The 22,937-nt window shown below is 31.9% G+C and overlaps 1 protein-coding gene across 1 annotated transcript; it reads left to right on the forward strand.

Moving 5' to 3' along the window:
* The first annotated feature begins 2,983 nt into the window (after positions 1-2,983).
* Positions 2,984-22,693, forward strand: LOC143073253 (neuronal acetylcholine receptor subunit beta-3-like). Its single transcript, XM_076248662.1, has 7 exons — positions 2,984-3,208; positions 7,127-7,263; positions 10,199-10,243; positions 10,575-10,684; positions 16,714-17,243; positions 19,720-19,913; positions 22,271-22,693. The coding sequence occupies exons 1-7, from the start codon at positions 3,151-3,153 to the stop codon at positions 22,577-22,579; spliced, it is 1,383 nt and encodes a 460-aa protein (XP_076104777.1). The 5' UTR covers positions 2,984-3,150; the 3' UTR covers positions 22,580-22,693.
* Positions 22,694-22,937: the final 244 nt, after the last annotated feature.

Below are 22,937 nucleotides of genomic sequence, written 5' to 3' on the forward strand. Positions count from 1 at the left end.
AGGTGACCTTAATATTATCAACAACACTTTTCTACGAAATGTGCCAACTATAGCGAGATACTATTCTGAGCGTTAATCCATAAACGAACGAAAAATACAACTTAAAAAAATCAAAACTGATTAATTTCAAGACTATCTCGTCCTGTCCTTAACACGCATGGAATATTTGCAACTGCACGTTACAAAAGCAACTAACAATACATTCAAGACTATCCAAGACAATTGGTACAACGTAAAACTACATCTGAATAAACGAAAGGCTTCAGGCCCGTTGATACAAAGCAGAATTAAGACAACATAATTATAGTCCCACTCATGCTACAAAGAACTTAATGTTACCAAATTCCTGCCCTACCTTTATAATAAATATGTTTTTGTCTGGCAGACAAAAATTGAATACAATACAAAAAATAGTATTGGAATTTGAAACCAAGAATTAGTTTTACTCCCTAGACACTTATCAAAGAGGATATTCTGGACAATCATATATCTGTGTTTTCTTTTGGAAGTTTAACCAAAGTTTAAGAACTGTATTTCCTTCACTGTCCTGCATGACAAAATCCCATAAATATGATTTAAACGAATGCTATATTGCTTGCTGGTTCTACCAAATGTTCTACAAAACCCTTTTCTAAATCATCAAAAGAATAACGAATGTATAATATATCAATATATTGTTTAAGTAGGGATAAATCATTATTTTTACGTACAACTATAAAAGTTCCCGAAATTACAAATGTAAAACAATTCACGAGAAAACCGCCGGTCTGACATACTGTCGCTTTTTTGGGGTAGCTCCCTTTCGATTTACAATGTTTTCTTTGCCTACTAGAGTAACGGAACTTTTACCGTCAAATTTAAATCAGTTTTAGTGTACGCGCTGTGAAATTTTCTTGCAGGTTTTACCAGCAATGCCATTTACTGCCAGAGCTGCTTATTTGTTTACCACCGTAGTATCGTCTATCTTTTCGTACAGTGTTTTATCACAATTGATTTTAGTAACGACTTTTCGACTGTTCAATAAACTGCAAACAATGTTTGTCGGCAAGTATATATAAACTTAAAGCTGGTTTTGATATTGGACAATGTGTCTCGTTCCGTTTCTGGAAAACAAAATACAACGAAGGCGTAAACATTGTTTTCATTGTCTTTTTTGAAGCATAAGTAGTTAATGCATGTCTCCTTTGTATTCCTCTGTTTGTACTTAATTGACATTTGCTTCATGTTCAAGCTACACTTTGGATTGTGTTAAATTCAATTGTAATGTACTTTGTGAAACCCTTTTTATATTGTATATAAATATGTATCAATAAATTGCAATTTTACGCGGTAAGCAATTTTATGCGATATATCTCCCTTCTCTATATCTCTGCTGATTTTGATGATAGGAATTTTAGTATGGAATCAAAACATTATATTAGTTTACCATTCAAAAACCTTCATTCTTGTCTGGATGCAATGCTCTTACTGGTATTTTTTTATTTCTTATTTTTTGTCAATTCAGAATGTGAGTAGTTGTTGATGTTCCATTGTGATTGTTTCGATCTTTTGCATTATTGTCTACTCGCGGGACGACTTTCTATAAATATAAAATAAAACAAAATCTAAATGTACACATTATAAATTTAATATAAGAAGATCAAATAAGTTAATTTTACTCATTGTTGTGATGGAAATCACAATTTCCATCACAATATTATATATTTTATTTTATTGTAAATTTTGCCACCTCATGGTCCGAGACCACAGTTATTTCGTAGTGCATTACTTTTAGACAATAAATGAATATTGAAAAAATCCCACCTGCGCTTTCCCAATAATATTTTTACAGTGTGTTGTACTGATTTTGGGACAAATTATATAAAATTTATAGAAAATTTCATCACCTCTAACTCAAAATATGGACAATTTTATGATAAGGGGGCCTTAAAATCTTTTAACAGCTACCAAAATGACATTTTTCACCTTTTTTAGCTGGACCAAATCACTACTTGACTTTCAAATTTATGACCCAAATTTTTTAACAATGTAATTTAACCCCCCTACTTGCTATTTGAGGCATAATCATGAAAAAATAAATTTTGAAGGGGTATAAAAAAAAATTGGCAAGTAACACACTGCCCACACTAGGGACGATAACTGTGTACTCGGACCTAATAGTGCAATTAAATGATGAAATGTCGGACAATTTTTTTGTTTTTCTATAGTAAAGCAATTCATGAATTATGGCAATTTTAAACAATGAAAAAAAAAAAGCATACCGTCTCAGTAACAGTACAAATGACATGTCTGCAATACACTTACTACATACATTCTATTCATTTAAAAAAAAATAGAATTTTGGAAGAATGGAAAATTTTATAATTTCATTGGCTTAAATATTTTTCCTTATCATGCTTTAGATTATTAATTAAGACTGTGCAAAAGACGACTAGAGATACTAAAGGGACATTTAAACACTTTACTTGAAAATAACTGATAAAGCCATGGATAAAAGAGAAAAAAGACCAAGGAGCAAACAACGGTATAATAGATAAAATAAACTAGAAAACTAATGAACCAGCAGGAAACTAACATTCAGCAACAAGAACCCCACAAAACATATTCGATCGCGTAGATAAGTAATTAAATCAAACAAATGTCGTGTTCAATTGCTGATCAGAAATTCTGAAAATCTCAGGAAACACATATTTTTCCTTTCAACAATGCAACAATTTCTTGTGCGACCTAAATAATAAAATTATCTGATTACAATAAAGATCCTGTATCCAAGGCATATGCGTCATGTCAGTAAAGCTTAGAAATAGTATCTGTATTTAAAACAGATTGTGAAGATATACAAAAGTCAATAATATAAATTACAAATACTATGAATAAGGTATCCGTTTGCACAGTGTATCATTGCCTTTTGATTTGAATGATTATTATGAATGTAAAATAATTGATAATTAATTATATAATACCGGTGCAATGTATTTACATGAACAAACCTTTATAAAATCTAAATAAAGATAGTATTCAGTTGCTCACAGATCAAATCTATTCACTTTCAGGCCATTAGCTATTTAGGATTCCATGACGCTTTGATATAGATTGAAATGTAAATAAAATGATTGATTCACCAAAGTCTTATTCCGCTGTCGTTTGATCATGATGGTTACGTATAAGGTGTTCCTGATGTTGGTTTTCCTGCTCCTACAATGTCAAGGTAAGGAAAACAATTATTTTATTCTTACAATTAGTTATATATAGTTCAGTATGTAAGATACGTATCATGAATATTCATATAATTCTTATTTGTCTTGCAACAGGGCAAACACTACATCTTATATATTTACGGCTTTATAGTTTATATTACTGCGCTTAAAATAACTGATATTAACTCGGAATATAAAATAAGAAAAGTTAACCCTTGATCAAAAAGAATCGGCGATGTCTCATTTTAAACTCTGTCTTCATGATTTTTTTACTTTATTATGCATGAAATATGCCACTGCAATGACGTCTAAGTTTATGAGGTTCAAAGATCATTTTTGCAATGAATGAGGTCTTGCGATAATTATAAAGGTAGGTTTCCATATTCTCCTACTATGCATGCATCACGCGTCAAACTATTTCAATCGAAATTGGACACAGTCGGTAAAATTACAGATTACTAGGTAGAACTCCATAGTTAGGAAATAAAAGTTGAATTTAACCACAAAAAGTTTAATCATCTCCTATTCTTGGCTTTCTTATATATTAAGCCGAATGTTTGTGTCTTACATGTGTATATGTATATAATCATGATCTTCCATAGATTTAATTTATAAAACTGTTCAAGTGGTGAAATATATTACGTTTATTGTTTATCTATGGCAACATTCTGCACTTATAACATATAAAACATTGAAAGAAGGGGCCTGAAAATGTCACATATTCCCCCAAAATATGGTTAAAACCATAGAATTTCAATCTCTTTTAGATGTACTTTTCCGAAGAAAAAAAAAGATATTGATCTACGGTACCCATTTAATTAAATAGAAATCGGGTGTCTTTCGCCTAATTTTCCATGAAATTGAATCAAAAAGTTCGTCCTACAAAAAAAGTTGAGAAAAATCACACCATTAGAATAATGAACTTATGAATATGAAAATATGGACTGTTATACAGAAAAGTCTCAAACAGTTGTGCTTCCTCATAACTCTGTTTGATTATTTTTTGTAAGGAGCACAGCCATGTTAATGAATCACAAATGGTTTGAAAATGCACGAGTATAACGGAAATATGTGTTAGGGCCATAAGGCAGAGAACATATTACTGCTCGCGTCAATTTGTTTCGAAATAAAGAAAATTATTATGCTATGAAGCAACTGAATCCATAAGATACCCGCGTCAAGAATTTTCTTTAAACTGTGAACATTTCCATTTTGATGAATTGAAAATCTAAAGAAATATCGTTTTAAATAAATATGATAATTTAGTAAATTTGCGTGAATAATGACAAATTCCGAATTTGCAACGTAAGACGTATACTGTCCCTTTTTAAACACCTTTTCTCACTTTACATATATGCAGACTAAAACTAACGCCGATTTCATCAATTTGTGTGATGCTACCTCATAAAACCTATCGACAGCGTTTTTTTTCTTTCTAAAATTTTAGTTTACCTTAACGACAACAGATGTCACTTCCTTGTCTTGTATTCTGCTGTGTGAGTACATATGACCACGAATACTAAATACTTTCCTTATTCATATTAGTCGTCATTCCGTTAGTAGCTAGACTTAGGGGTTTTTTAACAGGAAAAATGTATCAAGAGACCCCATATAAAACTTGTGCGTATTCTTTACCTTCGGATATTGTTTTGTCAGTCTAGTCGTGTTTACTGCTAAGCATTACTTTTGTTTCTCAAGTCTTAAAATTCCTTAAGATGCACAAGTGATCTGTCTGTGAATCTCATATGAAACTCACGTGAATTTCACATGAAATCTACATTACTTTTTTTTTTTCAAATTAAATCAAAATCGTGAAAAATACAATTATTTTTGTAAAGTTCACGTGAAATTCATGTGAAAAATTTCATGTCAAATTCAAGTGAATCTCAATTCACGTGCAATTCACATGAAAATATTCACGTGAGTTTCATGTATTAGCTCGTTTGAGGTGAATCTCACGTGAAATTTTTCACTGACGTCAATTTTATGTGAAATTCATGTGAAAATCACGTGAGCAAATTTTGCCAGTGTATTTGGCGACGCACAAGGTCACCCTTATCACCACATGTCAAGAAAACAACTTTGGTTTGTTTTAATATTAAACAATTACAAAATGTGTTCATTTTTCCGGAATGCAGTTGCAAATTGGATTCTAGAACATTTCAGTTCTGTAAAACTTTCATTTTTTTTCGGGTTTGGCTTTACTCAATCTTTTTTGGTTTATCATCTGCTAAAGGTTTGTACTTGCTATCATTTGGTTTTTGGTCTCGAGCTTCACTGTAGAGACAATTATTATCGTGTGGGATGATTTTACAATAAAATGTCACTACGAACGATGTTATCGCACCAGTCTCGTTGCCATGGGAAAACACCGGACTATCAATAAACAGCCGTATATTTGTATCATGATTAATAATGCATTAATCTTATATATTGAAAAAAGAGTTAATATTCAGTACTTGGTTTAATTGATATAATTCCCATACGTAAATCTTATTAACAAGTAATTATCCTATATATAATAAGCTTCTTTTTCCGAAATAAATTATGCCACTGAAGTCCAAAAACAACTTTTGTAATTTTAAACGTTTTCTTTAACCATCCATTGTTATTTGTTTCTTTTGTGCAACCAAATACGACCCAACTTTCCACAATCTTACGACTTTCTATAAAATAATATTTCTACTTTTAAGTAAAATGATATGTAGCCCCCTCCCCCCCCCCCCCCCTTTTTCCCTTTTTTATTATTTTTTTCGTTAAATTTACATCTTTCTGTTTGCATTCTTACATCAAAGTTTTCAAAATCTGTTTATTCATAAGAGGTGTCTATACTTAACAGTATCAATCAAGAATGAACGTAACTTATGAATAAATGAATGAATCTTTATTTCCTCCATGTATATGAAGATGATGCATACAAAAAGAAAACAAGTAATTATTTACACAATAAACAAATTATCATACATTTTGAGATAAATACCCAATGAAAAAAAAAACAACAAAAAACAATGAATAAAATCCCACAAAAAACACAAAAAAAAAAATCACAACCCATTTAAATAGACACACAATACACAGATTGTACTATACACAACAGAAACACAATGTTTTTCAATCAATGTCTATTCAAAATTCAAAATTAATATAAAAAAGAAGATGTGGTATGATTGTCAATGAGAAAACTATCAACAAAAGACCAAAATGACACAGACATTAACAACTATAGGTCACCGTACGGAATTCAACAATGAGCAAAGCCCATACCGCATAGTCATCTATAAAAGGCCCCGATAAGACAATATAAAACAATTCAAACGAGAAAACTAACGGCCTTATTTGTGTAAAACAAAATGAACGAAAAACAAATATGTAACACATACACAAACGACAACCACTGAATTACAGGATCCTGACTTGGGACAGGCACATACATAAATAATGTGGCGGGGTTAAACATGTTAGCGGGATCCCAACCCTCCCCCTAACCTGAGACAGTGATATAACATTACAACATATTAAACCTGTTTTCAAATAATACATGTCTGAATTTTTTAAACATGGGGTAAACATGTTTTGCTATGTAATACATCATTGTAGACCAATCTATAGGACCGAGATCGTATTCAGTATTATTAACAGCTCCTAATAGTACTTCAAGAAGGTCATCATCGTCTAAATTGAAAATATCCATGGACTTTTGAATGGGAAGTTCATCCACAATTTTATAGAACATGACATTTCTTTCTGTTAATAGAACATGACACTCCATTATTAGATGTTTAACGATATCAAAAGACTGTTTGTTACATAGAGTAAATGTAGCTTTCTTAATGGCTGCCGATCATAAAGCCACAATTACTAACAGTTTGAGTTTTGCATAGGGATACAGTATCAATCAAATATGACCGTAACTTATGTATATTTCACAGGTTTAAAAGGCCACATGATTGATGACTTAGCAGACTCGTTGTTTATTGGTTACAAAGAAGCTGTTCGCCCACAGTGCCAAGCAAATGACACAACAACTGTTGATCTGTATATGTCCCTCAGACAAATCATAGACATTGTAAGTGACACAAATAGCAATATAATAAAGTTCTGAATAATTCATCGGTCATATTAATTCAAATCAGGGGTTTGGTATGAAATGATTAATACGGAAAACAAACAGAAATTATGCCATTCACAACAACTTCATGACAATTAATTTATTTTCTCTTACGGATGTGCAAAGAGTAATGCACTTAAACAAAGCAAATCAAACATCAGCATGCATAGAGTCGAAGTGACAGTTATGGAAAATCTATTGCCTTGCGTCATATTGTACTTAACCCGCCTTAATGAATGGGTGTTTCCATGGATGAAACAATCCTAGTCAACATGTGCCTGTTTGAACTGTTTTAAGAAGTGCTATTTCAGGTGGGGAAATGAGATGTTTAACTTTATATTATTTTCAGATAATTTTACAAATTAGAAGATACTCTTTGTAGTAGTGCTCATATTAAGTCGGTGTCTATATTAGACAGAAACGAAATGGAATATGTACCCCTACTTTGCCAATTTTTGATATAGGGCGATAGTTCGAACCCCGACTGTTTCAAACTTAAGACTTTGAAATTGAGGTTTTTATATTCTCCCTTTATCACGCAGCATAAGTTCTAGGAGCATTATGTTACATTGACTCCGAGCCGAACAGTCTATGGGTAGGGTGACATGTCTTCCTGCGGACTGGTGCAAACTGGGACGTAAAAACCAGGCTCAGCAACACGTCTAATATAAAAAGGGTTAATTTTACATTAACATGTTTCGTCCTGAATATGCATTTAATTTGCCGCTAGATGTTAAGCAGCCATCCATTATCATCATCATCATCAATATGAACATGTTTGATGTACCCACAGGGGGTTAAAAAGTTCATAGAGGCAAAGTTTTTTAACCTTACATACAAATGAAATGATCACAATAGAAAACACAACGTAACCCGATATAACTTAAACTTTCATGTTAAACGTGTTGAGTAAAGGGAGGTAGGGACTGTGGAAAGTCTTCTAAACTTTTTAAATATTACACTTATAACCAAAGCTCATACAGACTAGCTTCAAAAGACATTTAGTAACTAAAAACATGTGTTGGGACCATCCTCTGGGTGCTGAAATTTCTCGCTGTATTAAAGACCCATTGGTGGCCTTGTGTCGTTTTCTGCCTTTTGGTAGGTTTGTTGTCTCGTTGACATATTTCTCATTTCCTTCTCAATTTTATTATTTGGAAACAAAATCCACATAGTAGACTTTTACCACCTGCACATCTCAAATGAATGGGAATCAATAAATTGCGGCTACAAGATTACAATCAGGTACCAATTAAATGGTATATTAAAAGGATTTAGGAAAATAATCCAATAACCATGACATAGACCCATTTGATTAATTTTAATTCCAGATTGATGACTTGTTTCGACTTAATTCCCTAAATAACGAATGAAATATTCATGAAATTGTTGTAATATTATCAACCGACAAACACACAGGCAAATATTGCTTTGTTTTATGCATTAATTATTTAAAACCGTCAAGGAAAATACATAAATAATTGCTATTTTCTTTCACATTAAAACCTTTGAAGGTATAATATCACATCTATAAAGTCAATCTGTTCGAAAAATTATCCTTGTATGGTCGGTATAATATTCAACGTTAAACGAGTAATTAATCAAACATTACAGTTATGATGAACTATTTATACAGATCGTATTAATGGACAAGCAAGGTGAACACCAATGCAACAGCTCAAAAAGTAAACATGCAATATGGAAAAAAACAAATGTGATATGATTGCCAGCGAGACAACATTCCAAGTTCGGCCTTCAATAATGAGAAAACCAGCACCACACTGTATATTGGGCTATAAATGGTCCTGACATGAAAAATGTGAACAATTCAAACGAGAAAATTAACATTCTAGTATATATAACAAAACAATTTACCAAAACAAGACGACAGACACGTACCAAAGACAATAACTGAACTTCGGGCTCCTGATTTGTGGCAGGTTCATAAAGAAAAAAGTTCAAAGCCAAGTATAACTCATAAATAAACATGTTTTCCTAGACTAAAGGAGTTAATTCTTAAAGTATAATCGTTACGGACGTTTTAACCATCTATTTCTTTTTAGAAGAAGAACCCTTATGCAAAGATCAGTCTATTTGCAATTACCGACTAAATTCAGACTCATTCTTTTTACAAATAAAAAATAGCACCTGGGTACTGCATTCTTCTGTATCCTTAGGTGGGCAGTACATTTCCCTAGCAGTAGATCACCTACGGACTTATTGGAAGATTTAGTGTAAAGGTTATTATAAGTGGAGATTGTGTTACATTATAAATCGGATTTAGTCCCTCTCCCTAATACAGACGTTACTGCGTATTTATACATCCTGCACGATCTATCAAATTGAATGCACCCAGTACATGAAGGTCATATCATCTTGGTTTTTTTCACTCTCTATAAATATAAGAAGATGTGCTATTAGTGCCAATGAGACAAATCTCCATCCAGTGTTCACGTTTTCACATCTGTATACTGCCTAACTAGTACATGTATTGTTATCAAACCGACATAAAAGAACCAGTTTTGTTTTTTTACATCAGTTATTCGTTATTCATCATTGCTTGTAGACATACTTTTATTCCCCCCTCCCCTAATTTTTCATTTTACATGTATTTCAATATGTCGGATTTCTATACAATCTAGACCACAAGATGAGGGTGTGATTAATGTTCTACAATGTTTTGTTACATGTGTCTTTAGTTGTACCACTGGGATGTAAAAATTAATAAAAAGCCAGTTATCAAGACCGAGTAAATGACAATATATTGTTTCAATATTTGCAACAGAAAAACAGGACTATAGTATTGGTAGCAAAGTCAACAGTTAGAATTGATCATCAAATATTGACAAAAATAGTGTATGAGTATTAAATACACCATTTATATTTCTTTTAGGATGAACCTCAACAAATTATCAAACTGAACGTTTGGATACGAATGGTATGTACTTAGATATTGTAATGATAGAAGCGGGCAAAAACCACAACGAATATGTAAAAACAGAGTGTCCAAATAACTATGAATACTAGAATCACCTCATATATTGAAATAAATGAAATTAGCTGGTATCATATGATTCAGAAGTAACATCCATATCTCCTAAAATTAATATACACTTCTTTCAAAAACAAATGAATTAAATACATGCAAACATACCAATTAAATTTTGAATATATATTTGACCACATTGTGTAATATTATACTTATTGTGTTTCAGACAAAATAAAACACAAAAAAACTAAACACATTAATTGTTTTATTTTGTGTACAGAAATGGTCAGATTGTAGACTAGACTGGTATGCTCCAAACTTCGGGAATATAACTGGATTCGTAGTACCGTATAATACTGTATGGGTGCCCGACATTACCTTGTATGATAAGTAAGTATACTCTTAATTTTGTCTGTCTGTCTGGATTCGTGGTACAGTATAATAATGTATGGATGCCTGACATTACCTTGTTCGACAAGTAAGTATACATTTACCTCTCATTTATGATACCCTTTTATTATGTATACATGTACAAGCAATGTAGAGTTTTTGTACTGCTGAGGCATACACACATACAAATCATAAATCATACATTTCGTTCATTAGTAAAAACTCTCTTTTATTTAAGAATTGAATGCTACTTTTATATTATTTGGGGTGTAAAAGCGTTGATCGAACCTCATTTGTTTGTCGGTCTGTCTGTCTGTCTGTCTGTGGCGCAAATAGCTTATCATTTTTTTTTAGGTCTCGTCTGTTTCCTTTATTATACATCCTGATAGGAAAGACTGGTGTTATGAAGTTAAGTCTGTTAACTCTGCAAACTTGTTTAATTAGTGTATTTATTCGTGCAAAAAAATGAGTAGGATGAAACATGCCTATGTGATTGAAAATACAATCTTATACTGAACTATTAATTACACCAGGGACACTAAAATTTGTTTTGTAAATTAAGTTTCTTTTATTTGAAATGAAAATCATAAAAGTTTACTACTTCCTTATTTCTGTGGGAGTAAAAATTTAGACTTTTTGTGCAATTGTATTCAGTGAATAAAAAAATCTTATCAAATTTATCATTACATTAAGTAATATTACTGATAACTGGCGTAGATTTTAGAATTACAATATATACCTAGGGAAATATTTGTTGTTATAATGTTTTTTGAAAAAATGTCGTATAACATTTTCAAAATTACATTATCTCCGCTGAGTATAGATTCGAACAAAAAACTCAGCGTGAATATATAAAAAAGGACATTAATTAAAATGATATCAGTCACGTTAACTTATGTCATTAAACCAGATAATGTTACTGAGGTTGAACATTTTACCCTTGTTTTATTTCCTGATTGAGTGTCAAATATGTTTTTGCTCAGATAAAACCTTACATTTTTCACAAGTTTGTTATTTTAGGAAGTCTGTTCATTGCGGAAATTAATTATACTACAAAATATAAAACAGTTCATTTATGTCTATAGAGATGGATCCTACATTAAAGATTATAAAAGTAATAGCTTTGATATAAAATTTATGCATCGTAATAAATCCGTTCCTTAATTGACCAAGATGGTTTTTTTTTTTTTTTTTTTTAAATATTTTCACTTAGAATGGTTTAAAAATGTATCTGATTTTTGTGATCAAAATGACGTTTACCAGCTTATATATGCGCACACTTTCATAAGTTTAAATACGGTACTATAGATTACACTGTATAGTAACCATTAGATGGCGCAAGTATAAGTAACACAAGTATCGACAGGCAGGGCCAATGACCTAGTGCTTTCTCGTCATTTTACCCATCACATAACAAGAAGATTGCGACTACACGTATACTAATTATTCCTGTTTTCCTTCCATTAAAATTTCCTTGTTAAAATGCCGCTTTCGCGTGTTGGAATTCGCAAAAATTTCAATGAAGAAATGTGATAAAATCGAGAAGGAATTTTTATATATAATTTTGTATATCCATTCCCCAAATTCCATAGTGGTATGCAATATCTTGTATATAATTTTAAAGGTAGAATAAATTTCTTGCATTACAACAAATCATTTTGATTCTTCAAAACATTATTGGTCTATTACCGATCTGAACAAACTAATACACCGACATCGAAACAGAACCTACTAGTTTATCAGCAAAATGTTTACACTAATGAAGTTTCGTAAAAGTCGTTTGATCTCACTTTTGGTATTTCCCACATTTAATATAATATCGCAATATACCTATTATCGAAATACTTATTATTGTTGCATTCAAAAAGATCGGAGGCTTTGCTTTTTATTTATAATTATTCTAGAAGAAATGCGTTGCTAATCTTATTGGAATCCAAATGGGAAATGGTCTGCTAAAAATTGAAGTGATGAATATGTAATTTGTAGAGGTGTCAAATAATTTCATTTCAATGCAAATCCCAATTTTGAAAAATCTATCAGAATAAGTTATGTAATATAACCAAATGTACATACGTTATAAATGATTTACCAAGACATATGATGAGAAACATGACTAGTACTTTCAATTCCACAGAGAAGTAAAAGAATGGACGTACACCAAAATGAAAGACTGTCACAGATATCTATTAAACTATAATGTATTGATGTTATTTTTTATTTCTGACCCCTTCATTTCTCTGTCTGTATTTGGAATAGACAAATTGTTGAATAATTTCCAGATCTCTATAATTTTATTTGATCTATTTCAAAATCTGATTCTCTTGTACATGTGATATATGTTTGCTTATGTATTTGGCAGTGACGAATCAATTTTTGAAGTCAACGTAGGACACCGTTTAAGAGTCGAAGTAGTCTTTTTTATCATTGCAAAATTATTAAGCATCAATATCTTCTACTTAAGGTTGTATGGGTGTCTTCCGCCATCTTGGATTGTAAAAAACAGGGAAGCTAAGGTCCAGATTTTCTAAAAAGTTAGCAAAATTTGATGCAGGAGTGCAGATATTTAATGGGAATTTTCATTTAAAAGAACCAATTTATAAGAATATAACTTATAAATATTACTATTTTTACAAGGGTTAATTATTTTTGGTTGTTTTTTAACTGTTTTCAAATTTGCATTTAAAGGGGAGATAACTGTAAAACAGTGCATTTTCTGAAGAATTCTTCATGGAATTTTCCTATTTTGTATTTTAGCCGGAAAAAACGTACAGTGACCCTATCTTTTCTTTTGATTTTCTCAAAGTATTGTTTGCAAGCCGTCTTTTCCTAATTTATTTTGCAATTCTATCATTTAGTTTAGTTTCTAATCACAAAATGGTGTTTTTTCCTGTATAATCCATACAAAATGTGTCATTTTGTCACCATCTGTAGTTTGAGAAAATGCACGGTGACCTATCATTTTTATTATATTTTTAAACATACATCAATAGATACTACGTTTTGGCAAAGTATGAACAAATTCTATCATTTTTATTTTAGACTCCCATACCACCTTAAACAAATATTATCGCATATTTATTGATAAAAAAAAAATTGTCGAAAAACGACAGATAATTTTGTGTATAACATCCGGCAAAAAGTGCTGAACTTTGGAAACGGAGAGAAAATCAGATATTTAACAAAAAATTGCAATTTTATCTGAATTTATGGGTCAGTCTATAGTAATTACCATTGACTTCAGATAAACGGATTGTAAAGATAAGGCTAATGCATGATAAAGCCATGGTGTTAATCCATTTAACTTTTAAATACAAAACTGACCTTAATTTAAACTTACTTATACATTTACAGGACATTGATTAGTCTTTCAATTATTAAAATGTTTGTGGCAAAGTTTAACCTGGCTAGACAGATCATACGCTGCTACTAACCATACGTGCCTGACATGACGTCATACGATGCTACTAACCATACGTGCGTGACATGACGTATGGACCAGATTAATTTGAGTAAAGAGGGACTGTAAAAAAAATCTAATTTCGCGGTCAGTGTTTCTAAAAACTAGGTTAAAAAACAAAGCTTTTTATCCAACGAAATCCTCTGTCAAAATCTGGTTCAAACTCCCCAATAGAGCAAATATGCATCGTTATAAATCCGTTCCTTTATTGACCCAGATGTTGTTTTTTTTTTTTTAAATATGACTATTTGACTAAAAAAAAAATGCTTCCGATTTCCACGGCAAAATTTGGACACATAATTAGAATATTTACTTAGAATGTTTTAATGTATCTGATTTTTTTTAATCAAAGAGCGACGAAAGATACCAAAAGGACAGTCAGACTCATAAATCTAAAACAAACTGACAACGCCATGGCTAAAAATGAAAAAGACAAACAAACAACAGCACACACGACACAACATAGAAAACTAAAGAATAAACAACACGAACCCCACCAAAAAACTAGGGGTGATCTTAGGTGCTGCGGAAGGGTAAGCAGATCCTGCTCCACATGCAGCACCCGTCGTGTTGCTTATGTGATAACAAATCCGATAAATGGTCTACTTCGGTAGGTCACTTTCATGAAAGGAAAGGGGATTGCAGTTACGATGTAAGGAACATATCCGATATCATTTGTGAAACGCACACTTTCATAATTTTAAATACGGTACTATAGATTACACTGTATAGTAACCATTAGATGGCGCAAGTATAAGTAACACAAGTATCGACAGGCAGGGCCAATGACCTAGTGCTTTCTCGTCATTTTACCCATCACATAACAAGAAGATTGCGACTACACGTATACTAATTATTCCTGTTTTCCTTCTATTAAAATTTCCTTGTTAAAATACCGCTTTCGCGTGTTGGAATTCGCAAAAATGTCAATGAAGAAATGTGATAAAATCGAGAAGGAATTTTTTTACATAATTTTGTATATCCATTCCCTAAATTTCATAGTGGTATACAGTATTTTGTATATAATTTTACAGGTAAATTACATTTCTTGCATCTACAACAAATCATTTTGATTCTTCAAACATTGTTGGTCTATTACCGATCTGAACAAACTAATACACGCGACATCGAAACAGAAACTACTAGTTTATCAGCAAAATGTTTACACTAATTAAGTTTCGTAAAAGTCGTTTGATCTCACTTTTGGTATTTCCCACATTTAATATAATATCGCAATATACCTATTATCGAAATACTTATTATTGTTGCATTCAAAAAGATCGGAGGCTTTGCTTTTTATTTATAATTGTTCTAGAAGAAATGCGTTGCTAATCTTATTGGAATCCAAATGGGAAATGGTCTGCTGATAATTGAAGTGATGAATATGTAAAATGTAGAGGTGTCAAATAATTTCATTTCAATGCAAATCTAAATTTTGAAAAATTTATTAGAAATAGTTATGTAAAATAACTAAATGTACATACGTTATAACTGATGCACCAAGAAATATGATGAGAAACATGACCAGCGGTTTCAATTCCACAGAGAAGTAAAAGAGTGGAAGTACACCCAAATGAAAGACTGTCACAGATATCTATTAAATTATAATGTATTGATGTTTAGTTTTTATTTCTAACCCCTTCATTTCTCTGTCTATATTTGGAATAGAGAAATTGTTGAATAATTTCCAGATCTCTATAATTTTATTTTCTCTATTTCAAATCTGATTCTCTTGTACATGTGATATATGTTTGCTTGTGTATTTGGCAGTGACGAATCAATTTTTAAAGTCAACGTAGGACACCGTTTAAGAGTCGAAACAGTCTTGTTTATCATTGCAAAATTATTAAGCATCAATATCTTCTACTTAAACAAATGTTATCGCATATTTATCGATAAAAAAAATTGTCGAAAAACGACAGATAATTTTGTGTATAACATCCTGTAAAAAGTGGTCAATCTATAGTAATTACAAAACTGACCTTCATTTAAACTTACTTATACATTTACAGGACATTGATAAGTCTTTCAATTATTAAAATGTTTGTGGCAAAGTTTAACTTGGCTAGACAGATCATACGCTGCTACTAACCATACGTGCGTTACATGACGTATGGAACAGATTAATTTGAGGGAATGTTAAAAAAAATCTTATTTCGTGGTCAGTGTTTCAAAAAACTAGGTTAAAAGGTAAATCTTTTTTATCCAACGAAATCCTCTGTCAAAATCTGGTTCAAACTCCCCAAAAGACATAAATTTATCAATAATCACACATGTTCAGTAGCCCTGACAATTTATTTCGCGACTTATTATATCTTACCAACTTTCTTAACAAGCAAACAGTCCTTTTATTTTGTAGAGATTTTGCTCCGTACGAAGAGTAGAGATGTAATAATATGCAATTATTTCCATATAACGTTTCTGTAAAAACCTTAATTTTTTACAGTGAACGCACAGGATTTAAAATTTTGAAAGCCCCCCTTCCCCTACACCATTTTTGTAAATACAAACAGAGCGGAAATGTCCTTTAACATTATATTCTAATGTTCATGTATATCTTTCTACATTTTAGCGCTGATCCAGTTTTATCCGGCCTAAAAGATTATAGAGCCAACTTGAACCAGGAAGGAGAACTTAAATACAATTTTCCATCTCTCATCACCAGTGTTTGTGCTTTAGATATCCGATATTTTCCTTTTGATTTTCAAGTTTGTTCGTTAACACTTGGTTCATGGGCATATAATGGTTGGGATATAAACGTTACCCATTCCACTGACAAAATAGAACTACAATCGTACATAGAAAATAGTGAATGGAGTCTTCTAGATGCGTTCATCACTCGCGTCGAGCCACTTTACGATGGGGTACCTTTTCCGACTGTGAAGTTCCATTTGAAACTAAAGCGGAAACCCTTATTTTATATAGTCAATGTGGTTTTTCCTTGCTTGTTGATTACTTTTGTAGCAGTATTAGGTTTTTTACTGCCACCAGATTCCGGGGAGAAAATCAGTTTACAAGTGACTGTGCTATTGTCTCTTGCTGTCTTCCAGTTAGTTATACTAGATATGATCCCAGCATCTGGAGATTCATTTCCCTTCATAAGTAAGTAAAACAGCAGTACCAACTATTTTGTTATCATTTTTTTTTTTAATTGCCCTTTTTTTTTCTCAAATAGGCATATCAAGTATCTGTTCAGCTTAAGTCATTTGTAGAAATCAGCTTACGTAATGCTTTATAATCAATAGTTAAGGTTGATAGTTTTGATCATGTGTTTTCACTAGTGAACCAATTTTGATATGAAACGGTTATTTTGATCTGATTCAGTTCATGTTTAGACAGTTTCGTTGCTATTATTTACCTGTATAGAAAGAACGCCATAGTGGTGTGCCTGAAAAGCTACTGAAGAGCTCTGTATTGACTGCAAGCTAAAGTGTTTATAATTACCAATTGCGTGGCTTTTTGGAAAAACTAAACATTAGAAGCATCCAATATTTTTGACTCATGAAATTATTCCTTTCAAGTAGGTAACAAGTTACCTTAAATGCTAACCTTTAATTTAAAAACAAATCTTTTTATTTCTTAACATCGGATTATTAAGGAAATTCATGTGTATGGCACCAACTTAATAAGCACAATTACAACCCAACAGCTTAGCCTTGACTATCAAAATTTCAAAATAAAAAAAAAAAGGATTCATAAATCATTACTCTAGCAAAACATGGTTTATAATATACATAGTCCCTTTAATGAATAAGCCAAGATTAATTTTAGAGGGTCTTTCAATATCTACTAGGTGACAGACAACCCATGTATGAATGACGCTTTTTGTAGTTGTCCTACAATTTAGCTTATATTTCTAATGCATTCTACTATTAAGTGATATCATCACCGCATTATAACATGAGTAGGGTTCCACTTGTCTATCATTTATTGCCAAATTTAACTCTCTAATATCAATTGAGTTGACAGATTTTTTCAAAAAGTTCGTGTCGCTCAAAACTAACGACCTTATTTGTAACAAGTATGATACACATACTGAACTACAGGTTTTTGACTTCGGATGGGTACATTAAGAAAGTGGTAGGCTAGACGTGTTTGTGTGCGCATAAACTTTTCCTAACCCGAGACAATGGTATAACTGTAATGACACAACATAAGAACAAACTGTAACAAAAAGTTGCATTGCCTCTTTGTTACATATTTACTTGTTGTTTTAGTGATCGGGATTGTAACACAATGTTGACTGCTGTATTTTTGACATTTGTACATATTATGTGTGCTTGTTTTGATCACGCATCGTTGTCAATATAATTGAATTCGTTGTGACTGTCATACAAGTGAGAGGTTTAACTTGCTAAATAAACGGTCAATGCACCATTTTCTACATCACAAAATGTCTGTACCAAGTCAGGAATATGACTGTTGTTATCCATTAATTTGATGCGTTTCAGCTTTTGATTTTGCCATTTGATTATGGACTGTCCTATTTTGAATTCTCCACGGAGATCAGTATTTTTGTGATTTTACTATTTGCAATTAACCTATTTCAAAATATTCGTACGAGGCACACACAAAAAACCTGTTACACAAAACAAAATACACAAAAGCTCTGGAGTTACTAACAGCTAGTTAAAAGCAAATTACAATTGTTTTATAACACATGTTCTCGGAGACTAAAATATCAATCAGTACATATCCAACGCAGTTGTCGTAATTACGTTACAAACACCATGGGAAACACATAAAATTGTCTTTTATTTCTTGATGTATTTTTTATTGGCAAATTTGTGTAAACCGTAAGTCATGTAACTCATGTAACTTATCTAACCCAAAATAAAACAAGAATGTGTCCCAAGTACACGAATGTCCAATACGCCTTATCATTTTCTATGTTCAGTGGACCGTTAGAATTGGATAAAATCTCATAATTTGGCATTAAATTAAAAAGATCATATCATAGGGAATATGTTTACTAAGTTTCAACTTGACTTCATAAAAAACTACCTCGACCAAAAACCTTAACCTGAAGCGGGACAGACGGACGGACGAACAAACGGACGAATGAACGAACGAACGAACGGACGGACGGAAGCACAGACCAGAAAACATAATGCTTATAAATGGGGCATAAAACAGACGAATGAAAACTGTGTAGTCCGTACTGAAAAATCTGTGTTTGGATGCTCCGTTTAACGATGTTTGTATTTGATATCCAGATTACGATGGGAGACTTAACGACTATGTGGTTATTTACACTTGGGAAATACTTGCTTCTTTGTCAATATTTAACATGTACTCTAAACCTTTCCTTAATTGCAACACATAATGCATCTAATACAAATTATTAATACCAAAAGATCATTTTCACACATACAACAGCAGCAAAGTTATTCATTTAATCCTGAATACGTTGTTTGTCGATATGTAGATATTAACTTTTTGCTGGTCGACATTTATAATAGAATATTTTCCAGATCACGTATTAATTCGTATGAATAATGTGTTTGCACTGTACAAATGAACAAAATTAAACAAGGGTAATGGTACATTACAACTTTACTCAATGTTTCATTTTTAGGTCTGTATTTTACATTTTCAATGCTGATTGTTGCCATTTCCTGTTTATTGACGGTAGTTGTACTGAGAGTACATTTTAAAGGCAAATATGGTGTCCATCTAAGTGAGCGTATCAGAAGATATTTTCTTATACCATTGACAAGGCTGACTTTCATTGACCTCAAGAAGTATTCCCTGCATTCAACGAATTCAATCGTAAGTTGATACCTGACTATGTTGTTTTGTTTACAGATGCTTGTATGATAGAAACATAGGTGCTCTTTCGTACTTGTTAAAGATAAGTATCATAAAATTGAGAATGACAACAGGAAATGTCTCAGAGACATAATTCCGACTAAATAACAGAAAGCATCACCAGCCAATCACAATGGGTCTTCAACGCAACAAGAAAATGACACAGCCTGAGTTGGACTTAAATTTTGCCCTTAATAAAAATGTATACTAGTCCAACACCCCCCCCCCCCGCCCCACACACACACACTTTTTATATCTCTCGCCAATGTAATATAAACAAACACACAACAATACTCATAGTAAAGATTAAGTTTAAAAGATTTCCAAGTCAGGTGTTAGAATAGGTAACGGAAGAAACTAAGAATAACAATTATAAACATACAGGTCTTATCAATAGATATAAACAAAGAGGCGAAAGATACCGTAGAGACATTCTAACTAATTTACTCATAAGTTGAAAATAAACTGATAAAACTATGATTGAAAAAAAAGGGAAAAAAGACAAACAGACAAACAAAAGTACACAAAGCACAACATCGAAATCTAAAGACTGAGCAACACGAATCCTTCCAAAAACTAAGGGTGATCTCAGGTGCTCAGTTGATAATTGTAAGCAGATCCTGCTCCACATTTGTCATGTTGCTTATGTTAGTACAAACCTAGTAATAAGTCTAATTTTGATGTACAAAATGGTCAATGTAACTCGATGTCTATAGTATAAGGCCAATATCTCCATGATGATTGATGTGTTAACATCAACTCACTAAATGGAATAAGCTGTCAACAAAATGGTAGACGTTGATTACAAGGGAACTAAAGTTTCGTGTTACGAATGGCAAACCAAGTACGATTCTGGTTATTTATCAAGTTTGTGTTTTTCAAAAAATTAAACTAAACTTTATAAATTTAATGCATCCGAAAAACTGTTCTGGACTAACCTATATCAGGAGGTCAATATTTAAAAAAATACGATTAGACTTAAGGGGTTGTAGGTTTAATTGATTATAAATTGTATGCTCTGCCTATGCAAAGTAATGCACATACATCAACATGTATATGAAAGTAAAATCAAAACAAATGACACAAGTGAAGCACGAACTGCTCAATGCTCTTCAACTTCGTACTTTGTTTGGCCTTTTTAACTTTTTTTGGATTCGAGCGTCACTGATGAGTCTTTTGTAGAAGAAACGCTCGTCTGGCGTATATACAAAATTTAGTCCTGGTATTTATGATGAGTTTATTTGCTTTCCAGATTACTAGAATTTGGGGTTTGTGGTAATCTACCTTTGTATAATGTCTGTTATTTAATCTTAACTTATCTGTGTAGTGTTTTGTTAACTTTTGCGTGTCTTTTCCCATCTTTCTGTTTAGTGTTATTCAGACTATTGTTGTCTTTGCCTATCCTTTCTTGGTATTGTCTTGTTCATAGCTTTTAGTTTCCTTACTTTCTGTGTGGTGTTTTGTGGACTGTTGAATGTCTTTTGTACCAATTCAGGAATATGACAGTTGCTGTCCATTCGTTTGATGAGTTTCAGCTTTTTTGATTTTTAGGGGCTTTCCGTTTGAAATTTTACATGGAGTTTGGTAGTTTTTGCTATTTTACTTTGCTCCTATCATTCTGTGTAGTATTTTCTGGAATGTTGATTGTCTTTCCATATCCTTTCTTTATTTCTTTTTGTTACTTGTTGGTTTTCTTTCCATTACTTTCTGTGTAGTGTACTGCGGACTTTTCTTGTCGTTTCCGTATAGTGTTTTGTATACTGTTACTCTTCTCTTCTGTTTGTCAAGATGTTTCTGTCCTTCAATTTCCTTATGTATCATCACACTCAATTTAATTTTTTTTATTTTGTGGGTAAAAAAATAAGTGTATGGTCTTGTTGAAGTATTGTTAGTTGGAATATTTATCTTACAAGCTGTAAAATGCTGACGATTTTGATGTATTTGATAATGTTTGTATTGTGAATCTTTTTCTAAATCTTCTAAAGACAGTTCAATAGTTAATAGTAGAACAGTAAGTAAAAGTGTCTATAATCAAATTCGATGCACCATGTATTGTATTCGTTATTTCTTACGTACGCCCAAAGTTCAAAACTTTGAAAACAATAAACAAACAAAATAACCAATAGATGTCATTAAAAATTTGTAATTACCGATGTATAATAATATCTACAACACCAAAATAGATTTATGTTGTACAATGAATAATACAAGCGTTTAATAGTCATAATAATGAGAGTATTCAGGTACGAATTAATACGTCTGTTCTTAAATAGGTTGTGTTTAAATACCTACAGTGAATCAATATCCTATAATTCTAGGATGCCAAAGATTATGCCAAGGACCAACTGTATCAGGAACGACATAACTCGGTCAGCTCAGACGTACAAAAGACAGAAGATTATAGCTTGTATCAAGATAAACAAGTACTGGGCTATCTTGAGAGCATATTGAGCAACATAAAAAGAATAAATGAATTTGTTAATGGTAGTTATGAACAACATGAGGTTGAGAAATGGTGGAATGTCTTCTCGATGGCGTTTGATAGACTCTTCTTAGTCATTTACCTGTTGTGTACTATTGCAGTGGCTTTAATTCTTACGGCACCCTCAATGCATCAAGAAAACTAAATCTCAGAACCAAGTTTTAAATGTTGAATGAAACAGTTTTACATGAAGAGAATGTTCACTAATCGAACCTTGGACGATTTACTTTTATAAAATAAAAAAGCCATATTCACTTACTTTGTGTATATATGTTTGTTGTAGTGTAATGTGGATGATAATTGGAAAATTTTTGTCGGCGTTTGAATATGTTATTCTACCTCAAAAAATCCCTCAGGCAAAATTGACATTTGATCAATTTGTCTTAGAGCATGTTAAACGTAGTAAAGGGTATGATACGGAGACCCTTTACAGATACATGTTTTCAACGGAAATAAAATTAACTTTTGGAATGCCCAGGCAGATCAAAACTAAAGAAACATAT

The sequence above is a fragment of the Mytilus galloprovincialis genome, chromosome 4 (assembly GCF_965363235.1).
Source record: "Mytilus galloprovincialis chromosome 4, xbMytGall1.hap1.1, whole genome shotgun sequence".
In the NCBI taxonomy this organism is placed as follows: Eukaryota; Metazoa; Mollusca; class Bivalvia; order Mytilida; family Mytilidae; genus Mytilus; species Mytilus galloprovincialis.

Excerpts from the sequence above, each read along its gene's own strand:
- LOC143073253 (XM_076248662.1), top strand. The coding sequence starts at position 3,151 with ATGATGGTTACGTATAAGGTGTTCCTGATGTTGGTTTTCCTGCTCCTA. Across the intron at positions 10,244-10,574 it reads TGAACGTTTGGATACGAATG|AAATGGTCAGATTGTAGACT; the intron begins GTATGTACTTAG and ends TTTTGTGTACAG. Across the intron at positions 10,685-16,713 it reads GACATTACCTTGTATGATAA|CGCTGATCCAGTTTTATCCG; the intron begins GTAAGTATACTC and ends TCTACATTTTAG.